Here is a 25,265-nt window from a genome sequence, read left to right on the forward strand (position 1 = left end):
GATTCAAATTGTCTTGGTGGGAGCTGTGTCTATCCACATTACAGACAGTTGTCCATTCCTCCTCTGTTGGAGAGTGCTCAGTAGTAAACATGGGGATGGGGAGGGGATGGCACCTATTTTGTTTGCTTCATTTGGCCCTTGGAACACGTTTTAACTGTAAGCCACGTCCATTTGCTGTAGGACTGCTATTTGATGAAGCTGGGTTTCTAAATTGCTTGAGAAACTGGACAGCAGTTACTGGCTTTTGAGACAATTGGGAGAGGCAAACTGCTAAATCCAAAGATTAAGTCCCGGTACCCTCGTCATGATGAGAGTTGGCATTGTATCAGCTGCCAGGCAGAATTCATCAACCTACCCTTGGGTGCTTAAAAATCACATGTCCAAGCCAGTTAGTAATTTTAACCATCCTCTGTAGTCAGTGAAGATGGAAAAGCACTAGGAGGTGTTTGCTTCTACCTTATATGAGGGTTACTAATTTAGGACTCTGCCAGTGCTGGTGGAACGGAAGTTGATGTTTTTCACAAGAAGAAGGTGGGCATGAGCAAGGTCCTGGTGGATAGTCTTGTTGTGCAGCCTCAGCTGTGTGTTTATGCTCTCATACTGTTCTTTGACTTCAGAGTAGTTTCCTATGGCAGTTTAAATTTTGACAATAATAAAATCTGCTGGCTTCACCTTAGTAAAATATCCCTGCAGGTGCGTGCAAAAGCTTACGAATTCACAGACTTATTTTGTTTTGCCGACAGCATAGTCAGAATTAGTTTGTTTTTCTCCAGAAGCTGTGAAGAATGTGCTTCCTTAATAGCAGCTGTGAAAGCCCCTGGGCCCTGTGTAAACAGCACTGTAAGTAGACAGAGCTCCTCTGCAGTTGCACGTCTAAAAAAACCCAGTCTCAGGTCAACCAAGCTTTTTCTCTGCTTCCTGCTGTAATTCTAGTTTTTCCCATAGTTCATTGTGCCATTTAGTGTTAAAAATAGGATTCCGTGAAACATTTTTATGTTCCTTAAGTGCACGCATTTTATTTTTCAAATGTGTATCTGGATGAGGGCCTGCCAGAGAAACAGCTTGCTGTGCCCTGCTGCTGACCTGATCTGACTAATACTAAAATCAAGGTGAGAGTCGGGACTAATGCAGCAATTCCATTTTCTCAGCTTATCCTTCAGGTTCCTGGCAGCTTCTGCAAATTGCACTTTGTGCTTCAGATGCTGCTATGGTGCTGCACAGTTGACTTTTTTTTTCCAATTATTATTTATTTTGATGGCTCTGATTAATTTTGTTGTGCTTTGCTTTCCCTGTTTCCAAAATCAGGTTGTCCTCATATTTTGCAGACTGCTATATAATCCTATGTATTATCTTGGATGTATTTGTACTACTAAACAGGTGGAATTGGAAGGGGTCTGTTTCCCAGACCGCTGTAGGTATTTGCTACAAGACAGGGTTCTCTGGTCAAGTTCCTCTCTTGTCATACGCCTTCAGAGTCCTCATGGGATTGAATCTGGGTTCGTTCACTTTCCTCTGTAGCCAAACTTGATACAGTTGCTGACTTACTCTACCAAGATGATGTGCTTTATGTTTCAGTTTTGCACAGTACCTCAAGATTTTGGTAGAAAATATTTTAGAGGGGGAAAACATAATTAGTTTGAAAGCTGGGAGACAAGTACATTACATAGGGCAGCAGAATAAAGCTTGTAACTCCATTTCATTAGAAGAAGATGAGGATTGACCCAAAGGAGAGGAAAGCAGCTTGAGGCTTGATAACAACCCCAAAAGACCTTGGCATCTTTGGCCTGCTGGGAAGGGGGAAGGTACACCTTCCCTCTCTGAGGGTGCCAGCAGAACAGTTTCCCTGGGCTTTCAGGATTTGCTGAAATTGCCATAATTTATTTTATTAATGATTTATTTTGCAAGATTTTACTCAAGAGCATTAAAAAACCCCAACGTTATATATATATAGACTAGCCTCTGGATCTTGCTTCTGTCCCTGTGTTATCATCTTGGACCCGCTGAGAGTAATGAAAATTTTATTATGTATCTAGGCTAGGTAGGGCTCAATATCAATTGGGGCATGATCTGTGGAGTAAAAAGTGCTAGCTTTTTGCACAGACATTTTCTGACTGCCAGGGGTGCTTCTAAAATAAGGGATCTTACTTGGCTTTCCTCTTGTAACTGAGGGCAAGTTGAAATGTATCTTAAGGCTCAATTGAAGAAATAATTAATCATCTAAGGAATCACATATGTAAATGTTTTTGATTCTGTGCCATTACTACATTAGTAGGCTCCTTTCTCTCTAATTTTTTTTAGTGCTCTGTATTTTCAGAATTGAAGAGAATGCAGCAGAGTAGCTGCTTCCTAGTGATTCGTGAAATTGAGAAGTATTCTCTCTTACCCTGTGTTATATCAATGTGACAAACTACGTTCCTGATATTATGTATAGCTCTGCTGGGAAACTGGTAAAACTTTCCAAATGTTGTCCATTTATCAGTACTTTAAGAGACAGCTGATTAATGTTATTTGCACATGAGCAACAGTATGTGCAAACATTGACTGGGGAGTCATTCAAACGTACGCTTTCCCCTGGATTCACAATAGCAACATTTTGCCAAGGCTGAGCATAGCTCGACTTGGAAACGCTATTGCCAAACTTGGCCACTTGCAGTGCGTTAATAATTCAATTGTCCTTTCTGTTGCCTTTTCCTATATATTTTCCTCAAGATTCTGAAGTCAGAATGAGCATTCAACCCTGTCCCCAGAACAGTGAAAAATCTCTCAGTTGCTAACCTGCCAGCACCTTTCCAAATCCACAGTATACAGGTTAATGCCTCTTCTGCAGTCGACTGTAGTAGTTAACTAGTTGTCCAGTCTGATGAGATGGACAGCTCAGAGAAGCCCAATAACAAGGAAGTGGCCACGTGGCTCGTAAGGGTTGAGACCAGATTAAGTAATGAATTTTCCGAAGGCATTAATAAATAAATTTTTAATACTGCTTTAACATTTTTCCTCTGAAGAGCCCAGTTTTTTTGTGCATATCATTAAGCCTTCAAACATGATCTGCTAGCTACAGGTATGGTAAGTTTGTTTTCATGTAGGGTAACGAGGCATGCCCAAAGTAAATTTTTTTTCTTTTCTGTAGAGTTTGTTTTTGCACATGGGAAGTAAAATAGAATCATCTGTTGCTTAATACAGTTTCCTGTGTGGTTACTGCAAGAGCATCCTTCCTCTGTGCCTACATCATCTGCAATTAGAAAAGGAAACCCAAAATATTGACGACTTCAACACTTGCATCATTGGCAAATACCAGGAATTTAATCAGTTTTTGTTTTGAAGAAAGATTTCTGCACCTCAAGTGACTGTTAGATGTTGTGTTGGGAATACCTTAGCTGGTAACTTCTGGTAGAGTTATTTGAGTAGAATGAGAGGAGAGTCATTAAGGAATGTGTGAGAATTGGAGTGGGCCTTCGGGTGAATATTCCTGGTGTGTTACTGTAGATCAAGCACCAGGCTGTGCTCTTAGTCTTTGCTGTCAGCATGCTTTGGATGAGCATAAAACTGTGAAAATTCAAGCAGAAATTATGTCAGACTGCTCCGTGGCATGGATTTCTGCTCCACATCAGCATTGCTATTTGAGCTTGGTTATCCTTACTGGGTTTGTTCAGCATGCAAGAAAGAAGCAGTGCTCCAGGAGGAGCACTTGTTATGGCTTCTGAAGCAAGCATAAGCAGCGCAGAGTACAAACCCTTTCTAGCCTTTGTAAGTATAGGTAGGGTCATTCATGAAAGGGCAGCGTATGATACGCCATCTAGGAGATAGGTATTCATCACTATCAGCCTCGCATTAACCATTTTCATCAAAATCAAGTTAATTGTGTTCCTTATTTTTGCAACTTAAAGTAAAAAGGATATGAGAAAGTAGTCATAGCCTGCTTTTGAAGGCTTTGCAAAGCCATGTTCATCATCAGCCCATTTCTAAATGGGAACGTGACTCTGGTAACAGTTCATGTTTCTTTAACAGTTGCCAGAGTTGGGCTCTGGGTACCCAATCTGATCTAGCTGGCCACTCTGAAAAATGGCAGTCCTGTCCCCCCATCCCAGTGTATCCAAACTCTACTTGGATGTAGTCCAAATTTGAGTGCCTGTGAAAGGGACTGTACTGTTCCTCACCTTGTCCCCTGTGCCTAGCCATGTTTCATTACCCCTCTCTCTCTGAATTTAGCAGTTATATAGTTGGAAGGTAGGACAAAATCACTCAATGATTTTTATGGAAGAATGGTCTCCTTTATAGAGCGGTGCAGGGGTGGTTGGTAGCTTAGTTTTGTCAGATTGCCAAGTTCACCTAACTGACCTTGTGGCTGCGGCTGTATTATCAGGGAAAATGGTAGGAGTTTGTGGCCAGGACTGAATGGATCAGCAAAGTGAGAGGGGGACAGATCTCTCTTTAAGCAGCAATTCATAGACTTGCATTGAGACTCCTTGAAACAGAACTTGGCAGCAATGTCTGTCCTTTCTCTGTAAGGGCCTTGTGCACAGAGCCCATCCCCATAAGGAAATGTTAACATTAAATAATATTTCAAAAGTGGAAATGATCTCATTCTTCCTATGGCTTATTTGGGTTTTTCTCTGGTTACTATTTATGAGAAATAGCTGGTTGCATCCAAGTTGTCAAGCAATTCAGATCACTGCCTGAAAGACCTCTTTACTTGCCACTCCACCAGTCTCCATCATTACACATTGTTTGCACTAACCTGGTATTTCTGGGGGTTTTTTCTGAATTTTCTGGAGGTAACTCCATGTGTCTTCATCACTGCTTGACATACAATGAAATGGACGCTTAATCCAAGAAAGAATGACGCTTGGTCACCTCACAAGGCAATAGAGACTTACACCTTGAAAACGACCAGTGAGAACCGTTCTGCGGGGACACGAGTATTGCTTTTCATTTTACTTTTCCATAAAGCCTGTACTTTTGTATGCAATGACCCATGTTCCCCGAATACTCCTCCTCACTGATGAGTCTTGTTCCTTTTCTCCATCGAGGGCATGATTAGCCCTCAGGACGTGCTACAAGGCTGTTCCTTTCTGAAGGCTTTCTTGGTGGGAAAGGTTTGCTCCTATAGAAGTTGATGTCTTGTTCTCTTATTCTTGCCATAATCAATTTCATCTTGAACACACATGAAGCTGGGCTCTTTAAGATTTATATCTTCTTCAGTCTTCAAATTTGTTGCATGTTTAACTGCAGCATAGCAGCTTCATGCAGCCTTATTATCTCATAGAAACTTAAGCAGATATCCTCTGTTCCTGTATCCTCTGTCAATATTGAAATGCAAAACCACAGTTGTATTGACTATTCTTCCTTGAAACAGTGTGATAAAGCAGAATGGTAATGCTTTCTCTTTTCAGTTGTCCTTGTAATCATTGTAGGGATCAGATGTTGTCTTTATGGTTCCTCCATTAAATAACATTTCTTTCTCCATCCATGGTACCAATGGCCAGAGCTTGATGGTTTGGTGGTAAGACTATGGCACGGCTTCATCCCCACCATTCCAAATATGCTTCCCAGCTTCAGATACTAGGAGGGCAGTATCTTGTATTCCTCTCCTGTCAAGACACTGCACATATCTTTTCACCTCTCTGTGTCCTGGGCCTCATCAAGATAGACTGACAGCCCACAGCTGTCTTGTCCAAAAATCATAGTTGAAAAAATGAGCTGTTGTAGTGGGATTGGACTGGGCAAACATCTGTTCTCCAGTATTGCACATACTAAGAAGATGCACTACCTGCATTTGCAGCTTTTTAAGGCCAGAGGGATCTGTTGTGCTCATTAACCCTGGCTGGAGGCACAGCACAGGCCATAGCCAGTCATTGACATCTCGTTTAGCAGTCAGTGCCTTTGCTGATACAGCCTTATCCTGTGTAATTACTATACTTAATTTGATTGATGTGATCTAAAAAGACCCTAGCAAGAATCCAGGATTCGAACGCACATCAGAGATAAGAAGAATGAACCTAAGTGCTCTCTTCTCCTCCAGCATTCCGTGATGCAAAAGTCTCTCCGAGTTCCAAAAGATGAAGTCCCCTCTCTGCTACTTTTTACCAAGGCTCCTTAGAAAACAGCATCCCTAAAATCAGAAAGCAGAGTTTCTAGGATCACAGCTGAAAATGTGTTACTATTCCAAGGAAACTTTATGCTGTGCCACATTAGAAACTCCTTCTCCTATTTTTTCCTTCTGTCCTAAGTTTGTCTCTTGGCCACAAAAGACCTCCACTGTGAGTTAGTTTTACTTCTAGGCAGTTGTAAATGTTTTGGAGTGGGTCATCTCTTTTGTTAGACCTGAGCATAATTTTATCTGGAAAACCAGTAGCTGAGGAGATTGCAGATTTTTGGTCATTGACCAAAATAGTTTGCATGGGCTTTTTTATGCTGATTAACTCAGCAGACCTTAAAACAGTGTTGTGTTGAATATGCCTGGCTGCAAGTACCTGCTAAAAGCTGAGAAAATGCCCAAGTGCACAGGAATGCAATTACTTCAGTAGATAGAAGAGCTTCCTGTTTTTAGACACTTCTAAGAGGACAAAGATTTGCAGCGCTATGAAACTTAGGAAGAGCCAGGAAAAAGAAAAAATGCATATAAGCTAAAGCAAGCCATGAAATGCTATTTCACTACAGAGCAGTGTTAGCTTTTCAGCAAGCTACTGATTTTTCTTGTTGCCAATAAATTAAAATGCATCAATTTGGATGCCATGGAAAACTCTGGGAAGAAAGGGATTGCTGGATTGGACTAAGTCTAGTTCCCTCATTGTGTCTTGTGCTTCCTTTAGTCACACAGGGTTTTGTTCTGAGCAGACCTTATATTGTGAGCACTCTTTGGAAGACATAGCAGTGTGTGGATGCACCAGCACCTCTGTTCCCTTTGTGTCCTAGCTCTAGCCCTCTATCCTTGCTGAAGGAGCAGGAGTACAACCTCGTGTTTTCACCCCTCTCCCTACATGAGGTTAATGGGGTGGGTGGGGGAGTCCTATCTTGCAGACACACACATGCACAGTAAAGCAATTTGAGTCGGTACTGCTAAAACTAAAATGACTGGATTGTCTTAAACCCTTCTGTAAAGAAAATAAAATGAGTTACTTGAAAGTACTGAGATGATAAAAATTTTGGTATGTTGCTGCAAGTCAGTCAGTGCTGAGAGTGCTCTAAGTACAGGATATCTCAAACTGTATTCTTAACTTTGAGACAGAGATAGTGATAGTAGAGCATAAAGAATGTAATTGTATTGCAAAACATGGAGGCCAGTGCAGCTGAGATGGAAGTGACTGTATTAGTGGATTTGTGCTTCTAGACTTTGGGTGACTAGTCTCCCATTGTTAGTGAAAGTAAAAGTTATGATGTTTGGATCAAAAGTTACTTTGCTACTTGAAGTGGACAAAAGATTAACTCCTAAAAGGAAGAAAACAAAATGCATATATTCTATATAAGTATAGATATAGTTTATTTATATTGTCCTATGTATATATTTTTGTATATACATACGTAGTTTCACCCAGCCTGTGTCTTTTCCCATCAGGGAAATGAATTTGTGTTTGTTAGCCACCCTTGCTACTCATTGAAAGTAGCAGAGAACTGAATCACAGCTCATGGGAGGCTTCTGCTGCTCGGCTTTGTTGAATAGCAGGAAATCCTGGAGTGCAGCACAACTCCAATATTCAGTTTTTATTCCATATTAGGAAATATTTCCTTATCATTACTGTGGGTGTGTTGGGATGATTTGTGAGATTAATTTCTGTGAGCCAAATTAAGAGGCAAGGCCTTGTTGCTTACGTCTTTCGTTCGGACAAACTCCATGGGAAGGAACGAACAGGTTCAGCCTGGGAAAGGATGGCTCCTTTCAACCAGCACAGAGGAAAGCAGCCTCATCAAAACTGTTTTAAAAGAAACTGTTTTAGCCTGGTGTGGTTCACGAATCTGGGTTACGCAGCTTCTCGTGCTGGCACAAAGCGTGGAGTGGCAGCAGGAAAGAAACAAACAGATGGTTTGAGGGAAAGTGGGACGGCGTCTTTCAGAAACAGTACTGGCTAATGCCAACTTACAGTGTGCACGCAACCGTGGCCTTTCCTGGGGGTGGTGGTTGTTATTTTTTTGGAGGGGGGTGTTGCCTAGTCTTCTTGGAGCCCCTTCTTGATACTTGGGGGTATTTGTAGGTTTAGGAGTCTGCCCCAAGATAGAAACCTAAGTTCCTTTGTTTAGAAAGCATCTATTACTTGGATGCATTGGGTAAAAAGCCCTTCTGGAGTTTAAGGGACATGTTGGACCCAGCCACTGACACCCGAAGTTACCCTCTGGGCCCTGCTGTCTCCTGGGTTTCCCTGGTATCATTCGTGTGAGAAGCGCAGCAGCCACTGAGGCTGCAGAACCCGTGCAGCATTTCCATCCCTGAATCCTGTGTGGCTGAATGTCTCCTCAGGATTTTCTCAGAGTCACGCAGGCCAGGCACTGGGAGCATCTGCTCTTTTTGGGTTATGAGCTGGGGCTGGGCGAGCCATGGAACATACTCTGCTTTTAGCTGTGACTATAATGGGCAACTCACCCAGAAGCTCCATGGGGAAAGGAAGAATGACTTAAAATGGCTAAAACATTTGAACATCTTTTTGCTTTTAAATAGCAAAGCCTGTTCCAACAGGGCTAACATTACTCAATTTCTTACTGCTACCTTAAATAGAACAAATGTAATTCATTCTGTAACTTTAAAGTAGCAAAACTTGCTAGAATATAATGCATACAAGGGAATGAATAACCAACTAAAGGAAATGAAGTATATAAATGAGGTAAATGAAATGCTGAAGTGTCAGTGACAGCTTGTTGCACTCTTGTTATTTCGTTTTCCATTCTCACATGGGGACTGTTGTAAAAACTGTAGGGTGTCAGAAAGATCTGGTCTTGGCAATAACGTTGAAGAAGGAGAATCTGCATGTTAAGTATCTGATTTGTTGTGTTTGGCAGGGAATGTTGCTTCCTTCAGGTAGCATAACAAATAAAATAGAGGCTTGTGAATGGTGATACTACTGAAAACATGAATTATGTAGGAACATAGTATTTATTTTTTCTTCTGAAACATACTCCAGAGCGGTGCTTGGCAAACTTGCTGATCTGATAACTCTGAACTTCAGTAACAGCAGTAGCCCAGTTAGTGTCATCCAGATCCAAGAATAGGAATATTGGGTCAAAACCTGTTGAGCCAAAGGGTGTTATTGTTGATGTAAGTGAACTTTGGACAAGGCTCTGTTCTGAACATGGAAATCTGTATTTAGTAATAACACAAGTATTAAGATCAGGCTCCAGGAATTGAAAAATATTGGCCCATAATTGGCATAGATTGGAGTAGCAGAGTTTTCTTGTTTGCTTGCTGTTTGGAGAGTTCAGGATCCTGTGACCTTTTGTCTCCCAAGGTTTCTCAAAAGCTTTGGAAGCCCATTAAAGTGGGTTATAGAAAATGAAGGCAGAGAACCTCTGCAGGAGGAGGTTCAGGATAAGCAATTGGATGGTGAAAATAAGCACAGCGCAGTTGCCAAATTTGTTCTAGCAGAAATTAATTTTACCTCCGGGCTGGTACCACAGCATGACCACTTTCTCCTTCTGTTTCACCATTGGAACTATCAGCTGTTGTACAGCGTTTTTGTCTTGGCTTTCTGTTTGCATGTCAGCTCATACCATGTACAGCTGCATGTTCCTGAAGTTGCCCAGGGTGCCTGGGTGGCTCCTGCTCCAGCTGCTGCTCCTCCCCTTGCTTTTGCTGGTATGTCACACCACCTCATCCTGCTGAGCCTCTGGTTGCTTATTTCATTTATCTGTCCCTGCCCACTGCCTTTTGGTGTGAATCATCCTGTTATTTTGTGTATGGCGGGTGTTTTTTTTTCATATATATATATATCCCCTGTCTCTCTTTAAAATAAAGAGAATCCAAACAATTTGGAGACAGCAGGGCTGGCGCTCATACTTGAAATCTTGCTGTACCCATGCTGCTTTCCTAGGTAGCGCTTCATTTTTTAAATATAATCCATGTCATTGGTGGTTTTTTAGTGCCTGGTTTTGCGAGTTGCTTTGCTGTGTTGTCTGTAAGGACCCAAGCAGTGCTACTAAATCTGCTCCAGCTTCTCACCCAGAAGAGCTCCAGCACTGCGCACGGTGGTGATAGCTGGCATTTCTCAAGGTACTTGCTTTATCAAGCTGTACGTGTTTACTCTGGAACGGGTCTGGCACCAAAAGTCTATCTCTCCATTCTATTTTACTTTCTAATTCTTGAAAAGTATGTTTTGTGTGCTTCATTTCAGGAGCAAGTTGAATGACAAAATGTGTCATGTTGAGAAAATGTGAACTTTGAAAGGCAGAAATATGTTTCAGTATTATCTGCCTTACCTGGATGCTTTCACTCAAGAGCCAAATTCCCTTGAAATGTATATGGAAACTTCATAAACTTTGCAGTTTTACCCTTTTTACTGCATTAGTGAACTGCCTTACTAGTTGCTGGATTTTAAAGGTGTGCTTGGATGCATAAATTAAAATTGTACTGGCTTTTCTGTGAAGTGATGTAGCTGCTTTGGGAGGAAGAACCAATGTTCCCTGTCCTGCCAAACATGTATGTTGCTTTATGTTCTAAATCGGAGACCCAGCAGTGTGATTTAAGTAGCACCGTTCTGTCATGCAGAAAAAAATGTGCTTTTCTCTCTGAGAGAATTGCGTGTGGTATTTGCTCCCCAACTAAAATTTGCACTAAGTAAAGACTGGAGAGTAAATTTGTTCTAGGGCTGCTGTATAATTATACTACACACAAAGTTTCAGAAAATAGGAATGGTATTTCCATTGTGTCACTTAGGTCCAGATTAATTTGATAGTATAGATCTAGCTTTATTTGGTAGTAAGAACAAGCCATATCATATAACACAGTTGTGCAGGAGACTTGTCTGTAGAGAGACTGGCACCTTCAGACCCGTTCTTATGGAAATGAAGCCCAGTCCTGACACCCACCACTGTCTAACTGGCACAGACTTGCTCTTTTGCTGGTAATCTGTGTAAGAGAAAAGAATTGGTCAAATAGGTTACTGTAGTATCCCCAGAAATATGAAGCCCTCTAATAAGGAATATAGCTGGAAAGATTGGTTTCAGTTTTCACTGCTTTACTTTTACTGCTGTAGCATACTTTCACGTATTTATAGTCTTGCTGAAGTGAGAGTCAAAAAAGTAAACTGCGAAGGTTGGAAGAATATGTTAGGAGGATATGAAATTATGAACTTCTCTGCTTTGGGCAGGGAGATGGGGGTGTATTTTTTGTTTTGTGTTGTTTGGGTTTTTCTTTTTCTTTTTTACTTTATAAGTATTTGAATCTTCACCATCACTACAGCTCAAATGTTTGGTGATGTGAAGTGTTATGGTTATGCTTTCTGCTCCCCATCCTAGTCCTTTTGCTTTATTTTACAAGCTGGAAACGTGGGTAATAAAGCCATGGAGTGATAAAGTGAATTTCTAGATCGTGTAGCGCATCTGTGTTGATCCTGTTTTATCCATTGTTATCCTTTTCTCTTTAAAGTCTAAAGCTACCTGGATGTGTAGAAACAGGCTCTAAAATTACTGAGGGTGTCAAATCTACATCTTCCTGTCTTGCCAAGTGACAACTCTGTGCTCACTCTCTTCACACATCCTGTAGATGTCCTGAGATGGAGCTGTGGAGGCTGGGGATGATGCGTGAGAGGCTTGGATTTTGTTCTCATCCCTTCCTCGTTAGAAAATGATCCAGCAAAGTGCCAAGTGTTTCTTTTGGGGGAGAACAGTTCTCCAGGTGCTTTGAGTACTTCCATTTCTTCTCTTTTCAGTTGTAGCAGATAGGATTGGATGCCTCAGTGATTTTGCTCTGATTGACCAGAGACTGAATCCAGTAGTCTAATATGAAAACATCAATGATGGTCTGTGGAGCTGCCAAGAAGCACCCTGGAGAGGATGTGCATGTTGAATTACCAGTTGTGTAGCAAAAACTGGGTGTGGGATTCTCAGCAGAAGAAACACCTTCGGGAAAATTGATGAAAGCTTTAACTTAGAATTGTTGTGATAGGTGGGAGCACAGACTGAAGTAGTAATAAGCACTTCTTGGCCTTTCTCTCCTTCTCAGTCAGGAAAGATTTGGGAACAAAAAGATCAAACATATACTTGGACCAGGCAACATTTTTTCTTTCAGAAAGGAGATGTTTGGTCAGGACAGACTTGCTCAAAGGGGGCCACTGCATTGTGCTTGCTGTCCCCTTTCTGCTACTCTCTATTGCTTTTTAGGAGCATGCTTCATCTCCTTGCTGTGCTGCTGTCCTACCTGCCTCTTGGGGCAATATGTCCCTCGGTCACTCCTCATCTGTAGCTCCTTGTTCCACTCCCTCCTGTGCCCGTGCCATTGGTGCTTGCTGCTGAGCAAGAGCAGGCATCAGGAGAAAGGCTCATACTCCGAGTTCAGCCATCCGTCCATCCAGGATCCACAGGCTTGATTTCTGGGCCAAGCAGCACATATGGCGTCTCTGCTTCAGGCAGGTCTCGAGATGTTATCCTGTGGGCTGCATGCTGCTCTGTGTCTCCTGTCGATTAGGGCTGCTTGATGTCTCTCTTGCTCACAGCCAGTGGTGTATCGCTTCTGAAGTAACAGGCCTTTTGGAAAGAAATGTGTTTGGTCCTTGTTGGCCAGAGGAGTTTTGGCCGTACGCAGCTGGCTGGTTAATATGACCTTCTTTTTGGTCCAGGGAGCCTAATACAGGGCCAGTGATGCAGCAGTAGAATGGTTCCGTTATGTAGAGGGCATGAATTTGGGTGAATGAGTAGGTTTTTGAGGACATTCCCAAGAACTGTAGGTGGCACCTTTTCAAAACATTCCTGCTCATGTGGTGGGGTCACTAGCAGTAGCATGCTGTCAATAAAAGGCCCTGTTTTGAAGTTTCTTCCTTTCTGCCCCCATCCCCTCTGGCATCATTTGTCTATGAAGATCGTACTTAAGGATTTTACTCCCAACTGAATGTTTTGTCTGGGCTGTGGATTTGTGCATTGTTTGAGGATTTGTCAGTGGAAGCAAAGAGGCAGGAGGAAAAAGGATGAAGAGATTTTCTGGGCTGTGAGTTAACATAGGATTTTGCAGGATACCTTGTGCCTCCTGCCAGGTCTGTGCTCTTTTCCACATGCTTTGGGGAACCTGGAGAGCTCAGGACACTTCTTGTTTTTATGCAGTTGTTTATTTGTTTATTTCTTTCCACAGTGACAGAGCTAACTAGGGCCACCAGCTGCAAACTGAGCAAACATAAAGTGAACTCTGTCTCAAGGAAATGCTGTGCTGTGGTCTGGAAACAGGGTTGGTGGGTGTGTGTAGGTTATGCGGGATGCTGGAAGCAAACACTTGCGGGGATGTGTCCCTCTTGCTTTGGTGGGTTCACGCCATGGTATGACAGTGAAGTCAATACAACTTCCTTCTCTGTTAAATAGCTTTCCCTGTGCTCCTTAGCTCACAGGTTGGGTTCTCATCTATATTTTCCTACTGTGGAACCACAGTGAGGGTCAGCCCTGCTATTTATAGTGTGGTGTGCTAGTGCCAGAGTTGTTATCTCCTTTTTAAAGGCTTAATAAAATCAAGTGACTTGGATTTGCTATTTGGTAATGTCTGCATCTGTGACTATAGGAGCACAGGGAAAATAAATTCACAGGAAACAAAATTGCATTGGTGTTTTATCCTACCAGGAATACAAGATATACGAAGGATAAATATCCTGTTTCTTGCTGGTGATAGTGCGCTCATTATACCTTAAGTAAAGGTTTATCCATTTCAGGCCTGGGTTAATGCCACAATATCCTGAACACTCCAAAATGATCAGAAGGCAGGTTTTTACTCTATTAGTTGTTTCTTGAAATAACTTAGTTACAGGTGCCAGCACATGGTCAGCAGTTGGTCTGTTTCAATTGTGTGTGTTAATGTGCTGTAGGTTTTGTTTTCAGACACTTGTTTTATGTTTATCTTTCCCTACTTATCAAGGGAAAAAGAGTGTAATATTGAGTAACAGACTCAATACAGAAAGCAGAGCCAAGTTCCTCAACTTTTCAAGAAGTGTCCAGCATAGGGTACATTTTTGTGTGAAGAATAAACCCCTTAATTTGTAGTAAAGATTATTAACAGTTGACAGCTCTCATCTTTCTTCAGTAGAAAACTGAAGGGTATGAAAGATTGATTAAAAAATAGACATATTGACATCATACTAAAGCAGCTCTAGTGCTATTAAAACCTTGTTGTATATGTGTAGAGATTCTCAGAACTCTGGCATCTTGCACAGTCCAAAATACTCAGCTAAAATGATATCTACATAATGCTATAAAACGCCTTTATTTGTGACACAGCAGCTGCGTTTCTGGCAACAAATATCTTATTGTGACACCAAATCCAATTAAAAATCCACAAGATGAAATGCTGTCTTCACAGAGGGTAGCAGGCGAATGCAAAACAAAATTCCTGTATGATGTGGACACACAAAATTTCTACTGTATGAAACTTTTCATAGGATGGTTTCATTCAGTTCACCTTAAAAGGTATTAGGATCTGCTTGGAGATCATAAGCCTAATTTGGGATTCGTCTTCCTCAGAATCCCCTGGTGAAGTAGAAGGGTTACATAAATAATCAAAAGGAAGTGTATGTACTTCTCTGTAATTTTCCAAACCCAACCCCAAAACAACCTGAATGAATAAGCATGGGGCTGAGATGGTGCTATTTGTGGCTGCCCTCCGTGAGGCTCTCCTAAAGTGTCTCAGCCCACCTCCAGGTAGGGCATGGGTCCTAGGGCAAACTGTGCTTTTTTTATCTGACATCCCTAGACCAGCTGCAGGGGACTCAGGGCTGTCCCAAGGTGTCTCTTCTCAGCATTAAAAGCATTATTCTAACAAATCCAAGTTCTTTGAGTTCAAGATGAAAGCTAAGAGGGCAGCTTTTCTTCTTTCCTCTTTCTTCCCAGTTTTTGAGTGCTCAGTGACCATGTGCCGTGACCTGTACGTTCTTTATCTTTATGGGTATTGTCTTTACAGCTGCCTAAGAAGATTCCTCCTCCCTGCCCACCCTCTGAATTTGAGAATCCAAACACAGGGAGCTCTGTAGTGAACAGCTGCACCAGAAAATGCTCGTTTCATTGGCAGCATGGCACAGAGGTGATTGGGAAGGAAGCAAACAGAAAGACAGCTTGCCTAATGGCCTTGTGTTGAGGACGACGGGTTTTCTATTCTTGGTTGTTGGCTGTTGCTTTAAAAAAAACAACCAAACAAAAAAAAACAAAACCAAAAAACCAAAAACCTGCAACAGAAGTTTTCTATTTAAAATACAGCAATTCCGTTATTTAATTTGCATTAAAGGATTTCTATAAATCCCCCCAACTGTGCCCATGCAGTTTTGCTGAGCAGCTTTAAAATTCAAAGATACTTGATGGCTATTTTCTGTCCTTGAAATAACTTCTCCTCTGGCTGGTGTTAGGATTTTTGTCCATTTACTTTTTCATTTTATTCTGTCCTTTGGTAGCATCCTGCATTTCTGGAGTCTGAAATTGTCATAAAGTTGTGACATGTCCAGCTGTGGGAGCTGCGTGATCCTCCTCTCGCCTCCCCCTTTTCCTTTCCATGCTCTGCCGCTTCTTCCCTCCCCCAGGCTGGGCTCAAGTCTGCTGGTGATAGATTTTCCTCACTTGTGGACAAGCGCTGCTGGGTGAGCTACCCGTAGCCTGCATAATTCTTTGCTGTGATTCACCCTGTGTTTTGCCAACATGTTGTTATTTTTTTAGAGAGTGGGTAGCATGTCCTCCTGGTATCTTGGGATAATTTTATAATGCAGTTTTTCAGTGGAGTTTTTAAAATCTGAATAACAGTGCCTTTCCTGCGAATTCTATAGCATCTAAGAATTTGGAGAAGGAGAGTGGGAAAAAGGAAAGAAAGTATATGTATTCACATATATATTTTTCATAATTCTTTTTTTCAAGTGAGTAATGGTTTGACATACTCTGTTTCAGTACATGTTACCATGGCGATGACTGCAGGGACTACAACATCCTTTCCCATGAGTAACCACACCCGGGAGAGAGTGACGGTAGCCAAACTTACACTGGAGAACTTCTACAGCAACCTAATTATACAGCACGAAGAGAGAGAAACCAGGTACTGGCTCTGCTTCCTCTTACACCTCTTCAGCTTGGGCTTTTGGCTTTTGTTCAAGGGCGTTTTGATCACTGTGCATGGAGCAGTTCTCGGAAGCTTTTCTGTACTTGGTAGCAAGGAGCTAATCCCCAAAGAGCACAGGCTGCTGGCTGTGCTGGTAGACTTGTGAACATCCCCTGCTACTGCACCAAGCAGTCACTGAGTATTTGATGACCTCCGCTTTCGATATTCTCATACAATTTACCTCCTCATTAGATTATTACTACTTTGCATAAACTGCCCTGTGCGGGGTCTTATTTTGCAGCACATGTAAAGTTTCTGCTTCTGCACGTGGCATTGGCAACCTCCAGTTCCTCCATGTGCACCACAAGGAATAAACTCTACAGAGGTAGATGCTGCAGAGCTGCTGATGGATTTTGTGTAAAGCAGTGGCTTGTGGTGTCTATTCGTGCTCTGAGGTGTGGAGCTCATGCCAACACTCTTAAGTCCTGCAGAATGGAGTGTATAGGAGGTAGGGAACAGGATTGATAGGAGAGGTGTCTGAGTGGCGGGGTAAAGAAAGGAGACAGAGGACTGGAGGTGGCCTGAGGTGGAAATAAGGGGCAATAAAGAGCAATAGGGTTGGTAATGAAAGGTTTGAGAGGCTCTTGGGTAGGCAGGAAGAATTTGGGGGATAATGTTATATGCACCTCTAAATTCTTCTTGGGTGGTGTTGACTGGCACTCCTTGCTTGGGAGTGTACATTGGTCATCGCCTCTTTAAGTTCTCTCATTGGTACCCAGTTCTGCCTCTGATGTGAAGTGCTACTTGAATTAAGTGTCAAAGTTCCAAGCATTTGATTATAATGAATGTGTTTCAAATTGTCATCAGCATGTGAAATTATCATTCCCCTGGTAATGTGCTTTTAATTGAGGGGTTTTCAGCTGAGCAGCAAGGTTTCTCTCTTCATCATATTTAGTCATTACCCCAGGTAATTGAATTGCTTCTAGTTAGGAGAATAGACTGTCTACTGAGGGCCTTTAATTTAGGAGATCCTGCTGTACTTCCCAAAGTGCAGAAAGACACAAGCAGCTTGGCACCCAGCCTTCAAACTCTTTTCTGTTGCTGGTGAATAATCAGCTTTCTGAATGCTGCATCCTGATGGTCTTAAAGAAGCATCTTGCGGGTGCAAGAAGGGTCCAGGAGGCGTTGCTACATACTGACTTCCTGACTTCTGGGGGGCACTCAATGCTTCACTTTCCTGCTCAGATCCTCCTAGCCTGGCATGGCACCAGCTGGAGGAGCCCCGGGTCAGGTGAGCACTGGCCCACGCAGGACAGTGGGAGGAGATGGTGGTGGACCTAGGGGGTTAGAGTTAGTTGGCACAAGGGTAAGGGGAGCAGGACCAGGTGTGCGACCAGGAAGAGGTCAGTGGAGCTGGGACGGGAGGTGAAAGCTGGAGCTGGCTGAGGTGCTGGGGGTAAAGCTGAGATAGAAATGGTGAAAAAGCATGTTTATTCTGATTTATAATCCTAATTGATAAAAACAGCCTAACTTCAACAAGATTATATAAAGAAATAAAAGTCGTTAGAGTGGTGATATGTTTGGACCTATAATACCTAATTCTTCTAATTAAGCACAATAAATACTTAAGTGTGTGCTTAAATTAGCTTATGCATTTTCAACGGCTTTGGTCATAAATGGGTAAGTGGATGGAGTGGGCAGTAAGATGTCAAATTTCCATTTGAGGCCAATTCTTTGGTATCTCAAATAGTAAGTGAAGTAAAGGCATTGCCTTTCTGTAGTGTTACATTTGTTTTTAATAACTAATAAAGCAATCTCCTGTTTCTTTCCTTCACAGGCAGAAGAAGCTAGAAGTCGCTATGGAAGAGGAAGGCCTCGCAGATGAGGAGGTAAATACTACTTAAGTGACCTTGTAAGAGACTGCTTCTTTTTTTTTTTGCGCTACAAATCGGCATTGGAGATGCTTACACATAAATTAGGTAGCACGACAGTACATTTTATTTTGTAAATGGATGTTACCCCTGTAAATAACTTGTTTATTAGGGAAACTGTGAATATGCTTGAATTATACTTGCAATAGCTAAGGCTTTTCCTGCCACACTTAGTCCATGTGAGACATGTGGCTGCAGCAAGCATATAGCATGCTTTTCAAAGATTAAAGTTGTTTGCTGTTGTATTTGGCAAGAAAACAAGGTGAAATGTGCTTGAAGAAGCAAAATGTTGAACCATTTTTTCTTGTTCTATAAACTGGGCACACCCTAGCTCCATTTGGATATGGATAAAGGGGGATCTCTGTCTGGTTGGTGTCTCTCAGAACTTATTGACTAAAGTTGCTTTTCTGAGGTCCATCCCACCGTGGCTACCTGTACTTGTTTCAACATAGGCAGGGAAATAATTAAAAACAGCGCATCAGTCATTTCAGAGTAGTAACTTCTGGGAAGAGGGAAAAGCAAGTGTGGGTGTGTGATGCCATCTTGTGGTTTTAAACAACGCTGTCATGCTAGTACAAAAACTGGTAAGGGCCTGATGGCTGTATCTCATTAGCACTCTCTGAAATCTTCTTGGTATTTCTGGGAGCAAAGATTGACGTTTGTTTTCTCTCTGGATCAACCCCATTAACATTTTTGTGGAACAAAATATATGAGAGGATTTGGACAGCTTTTTCTTTCAAATGTGGGTTTTTGCCCACCATGAACTGAATGGATTTTGCTATAGATAGCGTAAGCTGGATCTCTGCTGCTTGTTAGTTTCCTTGTTACCTGTCATCACTCTTTTTGGCAGGCTGCAAGTTTCAGCTTTTATTGATCTTTCACGCTGCCCCAAAACAAGACTGGCTCCTTGCTTGAGGTAGTGACTTTGGCCTTTGGACTGATGTACTTCGTTTGAACCAGTATAAATTTTTTCTTCATTATTTTTTATGACTCTTTCTTTATATCTAAGTAATAAAGAAAACAAGCCCCACAAAAAGCCCCACCTGAATAAATTCCAGAAGACACCTCCTCTTACATTTTCTCTGCAATCCTAATGGGACTGAGAATACTTCACAGGAAGGGAGATCGTATATCTTGACTTGCTACTGTCAAATGACTTCTAAATTTCTGTGTCTCCCCAGAAAAAACTGCGCAGGTCACAACACGCTCGCAAAGAAACAGAGTTTCTGCGACTGAAGAGGACTAGGCTTGGCTTGGATGACTTTGAATCTTTGAAAGTTATAGGAAGAGGAGCATTTGGAGAGGTTTGTTGCATTCTGGCTTGAGCAGTATATTAAAATTGGATTGAACATTAAAATGAAACATTTTAATTACAGAATAAAAAGTTCCAGCTGGGGAGTTTTATTGCAGAAGAATAGCTATTTGAGTAACTGTACAAGTGTGATAAGTCCAGTAATGAATGACATGAATCAATTTCTCAAGGCCCCTGGAAAGACCCTTGTTAGCCCAAACTGACGTTGCCATTGTGGCCCCCTGAAATGATGGCCTTGCAGTTGCACAGATCCTCCCCGTAAACATTCTCCCTGCCCTGTGCCACATCACAGTTCTATTAGGTTGGTACAAAAATAATCGACGTTTTTAACTATCAACTTAAAAGCAATGCATCTCAACTTAGAATAAAATTTATTAATTGAATTAAGAACCGTTATAGTCTATTCATTTTTGCCACCAAAACAAGTCTAGGCTGATTGCACAGAGTTCTGGAGTCTTGGAACTGATGAATTCTCTGAAGTCATTTTGAGCTGCTGCTTGGTTATGGAAAACCTCTTGCAGGAAGTTGTTGAGATGCTTGAAAATATGGAATTGGTGGGAGAGAGGTCTGTTGAGGAAGCTGGGTGAGGTGGAATTTCACAGCCCAGTTTGTGCAGCTTTTGCAGAGTCATTTGCCAGATATGCAGTCAGGCATTGTCATGAAGAAGAGCTGGTCATTTTTGATCAGCCAGTGTTGGATGTAAACATTGCAGTTCTTGGTGGATTTTGTGAATTGTCTGGCAGTACTTCTCTGTGACAGTTTCTCCAAGATTAAAGAAGCTGTAGCAGATGATTCCTCTTGCTGACCACCAAATAGTGACCATAATCTTCTGATGCATCTTTGGTTTGGGGAAATGTTTTGGTGATTCACCTCAGCCACTGTGCAGAATGCTGTCAGTTTGTCATATAGAGTCCATTTTTCATGATATGTCACAATGTGATGAAGAAAACTCTGTGTTGCAGAAAAGCAGCACAGAGTAGACTTTACGTTTTGGGAGTTTTTTTTGTTTGCCTCCTGCAGCACCCATTTGTCAAGCTGTTCTTGATTTTCCAGTTTGGTGCAAATGTTGGACAACTGTAGAATGGTCATAGTTTAGTTCTTCTGCAACCTCTTGTTCTTTTATGTGGGTCTGCTTTAATAATGGCCATTGAATTGTTGACATCTATCACAAGGGAACATCTGTGATCCTCCTTGTCTCCACGGCTAAAGTTTCCATTAGGAAATTTTTGGAGCCAATGTTGATCTGTATGTTTGTTGACAGTCACGAGGCTAAATGTTTGACAATATTGCTATTGTTTCTGCTGCTTAGTGTCACCTTTTGAACTCAACAAAATTACTCTTATTTGGGGGTTTTTCCATCTTGAATTTGACAGCATGATATAAAAAAGGTGTAAACAGTGCAAACAGTGAAACAGTGAAAACAGAACCATTATCATAAATAAGTAGACTTGTTGCACTTTAAAATGGTATAGGGCATGAACACAGGTAAATAGAAGTTTAATCCAACATAAGTATTGCAGGTTGCAATGACAGAAACTACAAGTACTTTTGGACGAACGTAGTATCTGCTTCTGAATTTTAGCATATGCAGTCTCACAGCTACCTGGAATTTAGCATACCTGCTAACTTCTAGAACAATAACTACTTCAAACCATCTGTTCATGGCTAGTGTCAATGTTTTACATGGTGTAGAAATATTTCTTTTTTCTACATGTTTTTAAGTCTTTAACGTGATATCTTCGCCATGGCCTGCAATTTTGAGCCTTCCAGTAGATTCCGCATTGGGATCTAGTTTCTGGGGTAGAGAAGAATGACTGGGTTATATTTCTCATTACAGGTACGCCTCGTTCAGAAGAAGGATACCGGTCATATTTATGCAATGAAAATACTAAGAAAAGCAGACATGCTGGAGAAAGAGCAGGTTGGTGTCATATAAACCTCCAAGATTTCAAACTTATGCTGTTTAGAAATTTGCCATTCTTTGTGGCAGGTACTACTTGGTCATATTTGCCACTTCAGAAGCTCCAATAGTGGTGTAGCAGTCCAAGGCATCTATGGAGATGCTACCACAGTACAAAAGAATAAGCAAAGTTAGGAAATAAGGTCATGTAACGTTTTAAAAAATGTTTTATTTAGAACCGATTTGGAATAGTGAGAAAGATTTTAATTTTTTCTCACTTCCTTTATAGTATTTAATCTGTAAAACTGCATTTCAGGGAAAGTGCTTCTTGAGAAGTAATGCTGTGCCAAAGCAAAAACAGTATTTGGTGTTTTATTTTGATGGTTAGATACCAGTAGATGTCACATTGTTCATTGGCCCTTGTTCTTTGTTTTGGTTTTGTAGTAGCGTTTCAACTTGTTTTGCTTTGTTTTTGTTAAGTTTGGTTTGGTTTTTGCTTTTACATTTAATTAACAAGTCACTGCAAATTCCTGGTAGGGCACAGTGAGTCTACAAAGTAAAGAAATCAAGCGTGGATGTTCCAAGTGAGAGGACAGATGAGTGGACTTCCCTTAGCAGTCCAAACCTTACTCATTTTTTGCTCTTGTATCACATTTCCCTGCAGTCTCACTTGAATGTCTTTTTCCTGGCACAGGCTTCTTATCTCCTCAAGCCCACATCCTGAATACAGGGAGCCAGAGGAGCAGCGTGTTCTGTGCAGCAGCCAGGACATGTGGCCCTCTGGTTGAAGCCCTGCCCCCATTTTTTAGTCTGATGTGGCAAGGAGGCTGAGCTCCTACTGTCCATTTAGTTTGGGACAGTAATCTTCACTGGAGAGTGTTTATCTGCTGTAATTTTCATTGCCTGGTTTGTTCAATGGAAAGCAATGCAGAACACAGAATTTTTCAAGCCTGAGAGCTATATGTTAAGCAGGGGTTTCATGTTATTTTATAGTTATGTTGAGGAGTGGGGGGTGGAAATTTTTTCTAATGAGAATAGGTAGAGCTAGATAAATTGAAGTTGCAGTACCTGCTACAAAGAGAGAACCCATTGCCCTTTGAAACCCTGTGAGAAGAATAAAGATGCTCCTGGCCAGTAGAATTAAAGAAAATATGCAGAAGACTGCTGCGTATTGGAAAGAGCTCTTGAAGCTGGAATAGCAGTACCTATTTTTTTCTCCAGAAGCTGCTTTCTAGTGTATGAATAAAAATTCTGCAGCTGTCAGGAAATATTTTTCCTTGCATACATCTTTCATTTTCCTTCAGAATGAGCGTACGTTCTACTGAAATGCACACCTGTACTCCAATCTCCATTACTCTTAGTTTCCAGTGAATTAATGGGGTAGCAGCTCTCTGTATATATTTTTCAAAGCCTCAGCTGGGACTGGAAAATCTGAACAAGGTCACGTGCCCAAGACCAACATCAGCAGCAGTGGTGGTCATATCAGTTCTGGGCCAGCTTCATGCACATCACTTGGAGGAGTGGCTCAGTCTTCTCTTCTCTTTCTCCCTCACCTTAAAGAGCCTGAGATCCTTACCATTTTTGCACTGCTTTAATACCAGCCACTGAGCTCACTGCTACCTGCCATCATCTGCAAGGTCTGAAACTCATCCCAGCCCTGTTCTCACTTGACTAAGGCATTTGCTGTGCAGTTCAAATAAGTTTTGCCATGTACACACATAAGAGCAATCTCTGTATCACCTGGAAGGGATTCGCACACCACCAGCAAGCAGGTTTGGGAACTAGATAGTAGTTCACTGTAGTGTAAATTGGGCATTTCTCTCTCTCACAGCAATGAAAGAATGAGATTTGCAGGAAGTAATTAGTTTAGACACTCGGACACTCTTATTCGAGAAGATTCCTCAGGCTTATCTGGCCAAGCTCAAACTGTGGCACACCTGTGTAGAAGTAGCTATTAATTTTTTATTTCTTTGTATGTGTGTATGAGAAATCTGGTAACTTCTGACATTCATCATAATGCATCTACCATTTTACCTCTTGGTTCTTGCTTTCTTTAAGACCAGCTGTGGACATTTCCAGTAATTTTGTCAGTATTTGCACCTTGAGTTGCACATTACACTTTTGTCTGAGTTTGCAGTGCTGTACTAATCTCTGTGGTGGTCAGCTCTAACTTTTTTGAATATTCCCATATAGGGTGTATTATAAAAGGGAATTGTGCTTACCCCCCCATCAGCTTTTTTAGTTCTTTCCAACAAACAGAGACAGCATAACAAGCTATGCATTGTGTTTCTATAAACTGCTTCTGCAAAGCTGCGTGAACAGTTATTTTCAACATTGAGTTGACTCCTGTGGGTTTCTGGTGAGTTTTTTGTGACGACTTTGTAGGATCAAGTGAAAAACTATGAAAAATAAGCATATGAAAAAAAGGGTGAAAAGTAGTTTCTTCATTAAAGATCATGAAAATAGGACTAGGAATATAATATGGCATTCCTTGTTTAAATATTTAAATTGTCCTTTAATAATAGTGGGGTTTTTTTGTAATTTTAGGTGGCGCATATCCGAGCAGAAAGAGATATTTTGGTTGAAGCAGATGGCGCCTGGGTAGTAAAAATGTTTTACAGTTTCCAGGATAAAAGAAATCTTTACCTGATCATGGAGTTTTTACCTGGAGGTAAGTTGTGTTGTGGTGTTAGATGACAGAACAACTTCTTCCTCAGATTTTGTCGTCAGTTTCATAAAATGTTAGAAACCAGTGTGCCATGTAGTTTATTATAAAAAAAAAAATTTAATGTTCTTCTAAATGAAGTCCCAGTAATGTACCACCCCTAGTTTTAAGGGGAAGGAGAAGGGTTGTGGAAGAGTGTTAAAATAGACTTGGGTTAAGTAATTATTCTGGTCCAATGTTCTGCTTTTTACTGCTCATTCTATTAAGTGGGTACAGTACGTGTATTATGCATTAAAATTCACTGTAACTTCCTGGGCTATCCAATTAAAATCCCTATTTAGGATTTTCAATGGTTTTTATATCCAGTTTACTAAAGTATGTTGGGTTTGTAGGTCCCTGCAGTAGTAGTTTTATAATTAGTAGCTATAAAGCCAGTTACAAGGTTAAATCTGGATTCTCCTGGGGTTTCACATAGAATTAGTCTTGCGATTAAAATGTTCCGGTTCCTAAGCTGTATTTTCTGCTCTTTGATTAGGTGACATGATGACCTTACTAATGAAGAAAGACACCTTATCAGAAGAAGAGACACAGTTTTACATTTCTGAAACTGTACTGGCCATAGATGCTATTCACCAGCTGGGATTCATCCACAGAGATATTAAACCGGATAACCTTCTGCTGGATGCTAAGGCATGTAATGTGCATGTAAACTGCCCACGCTTTAAACGTCTTGGGCTGCAGTTAATGCCTTTTATAGTGGTGCTAGTTGGTGGGAACCAGTAACGCCACACCAGTGATTTTGCGCTAGCTGGAATAAAGGCAGAAAGCGGTCATTACCTTTTCCTTGTAGAACACTAATATGCTTAAACAAAACTGGCTTTGTTTTTTTTGTTAGAAAGCCTTTTGACTCTTTTAAGGAAAGCTGACCCACTTAGATTGTCCAGCTGCTCATATTCATACACATTAAAAACTGATACACTTAGTTATTTCGAGACAAATGAAAGCATGGTGCATATGGGCAATGCTAAATAATCGATTCAATTACTGCACTTACCTGATTTGTTTTATCTGCCCCCCAGTGGAAACACTCTGCTGCACTGACTGTAGTGCATAGAATGCATAGATGCCATAGAATGGCATCATACACAAATCTGTAGACCATCTGATTAAAAAAAGGTTACCATCAAAACAAAACAAAGGAATTTTGCCCTGGAGGCTTTCTCAGCCTTAGTGGTATCCAGTTCAAAACAAAAAAAACCAGGCAAACTGTTTAC

General features: G+C 41.3%; 1 protein-coding gene across 2 annotated transcripts in view; it reads left to right on the forward strand.

Annotated features, from left to right (window-relative positions):
• STK38L (serine/threonine kinase 38 like) overlaps positions 1–25,265 on the forward strand; it is a 50,677-nt gene that overhangs the window by 12,097 nt on the left and 13,315 nt on the right. Inside the window, exons 2-7 of one of the 2 annotated variants that reach the window (XM_069862957.1) lie at positions 16,036–16,180; positions 18,021–18,072; positions 19,296–19,418; positions 21,264–21,347; positions 23,874–23,997; positions 24,527–24,681. In XM_069862957.1, coding sequence (XP_069719058.1) covers positions 16,047–16,180; positions 18,021–18,072; positions 19,296–19,418; positions 21,264–21,347; positions 23,874–23,997; positions 24,527–24,681 — 672 coding nt within the window. In that variant the 5' untranslated portion in view covers positions 16,036–16,046. Of the gene's footprint in view, positions 1–16,033; positions 16,181–18,020; positions 18,073–19,295; positions 19,419–21,263; positions 21,348–23,873; positions 23,998–24,526; positions 24,682–25,265 lie in introns of both variants that reach the window. The other variant, XM_069862967.1, reaches the window with a different exon arrangement.

This window comes from Phaenicophaeus curvirostris, chromosome 1 (assembly GCF_032191515.1).
Source record: "Phaenicophaeus curvirostris isolate KB17595 chromosome 1, BPBGC_Pcur_1.0, whole genome shotgun sequence".
Classification (NCBI taxonomy): Eukaryota; Metazoa; Chordata; class Aves; order Cuculiformes; family Cuculidae; genus Phaenicophaeus; species Phaenicophaeus curvirostris.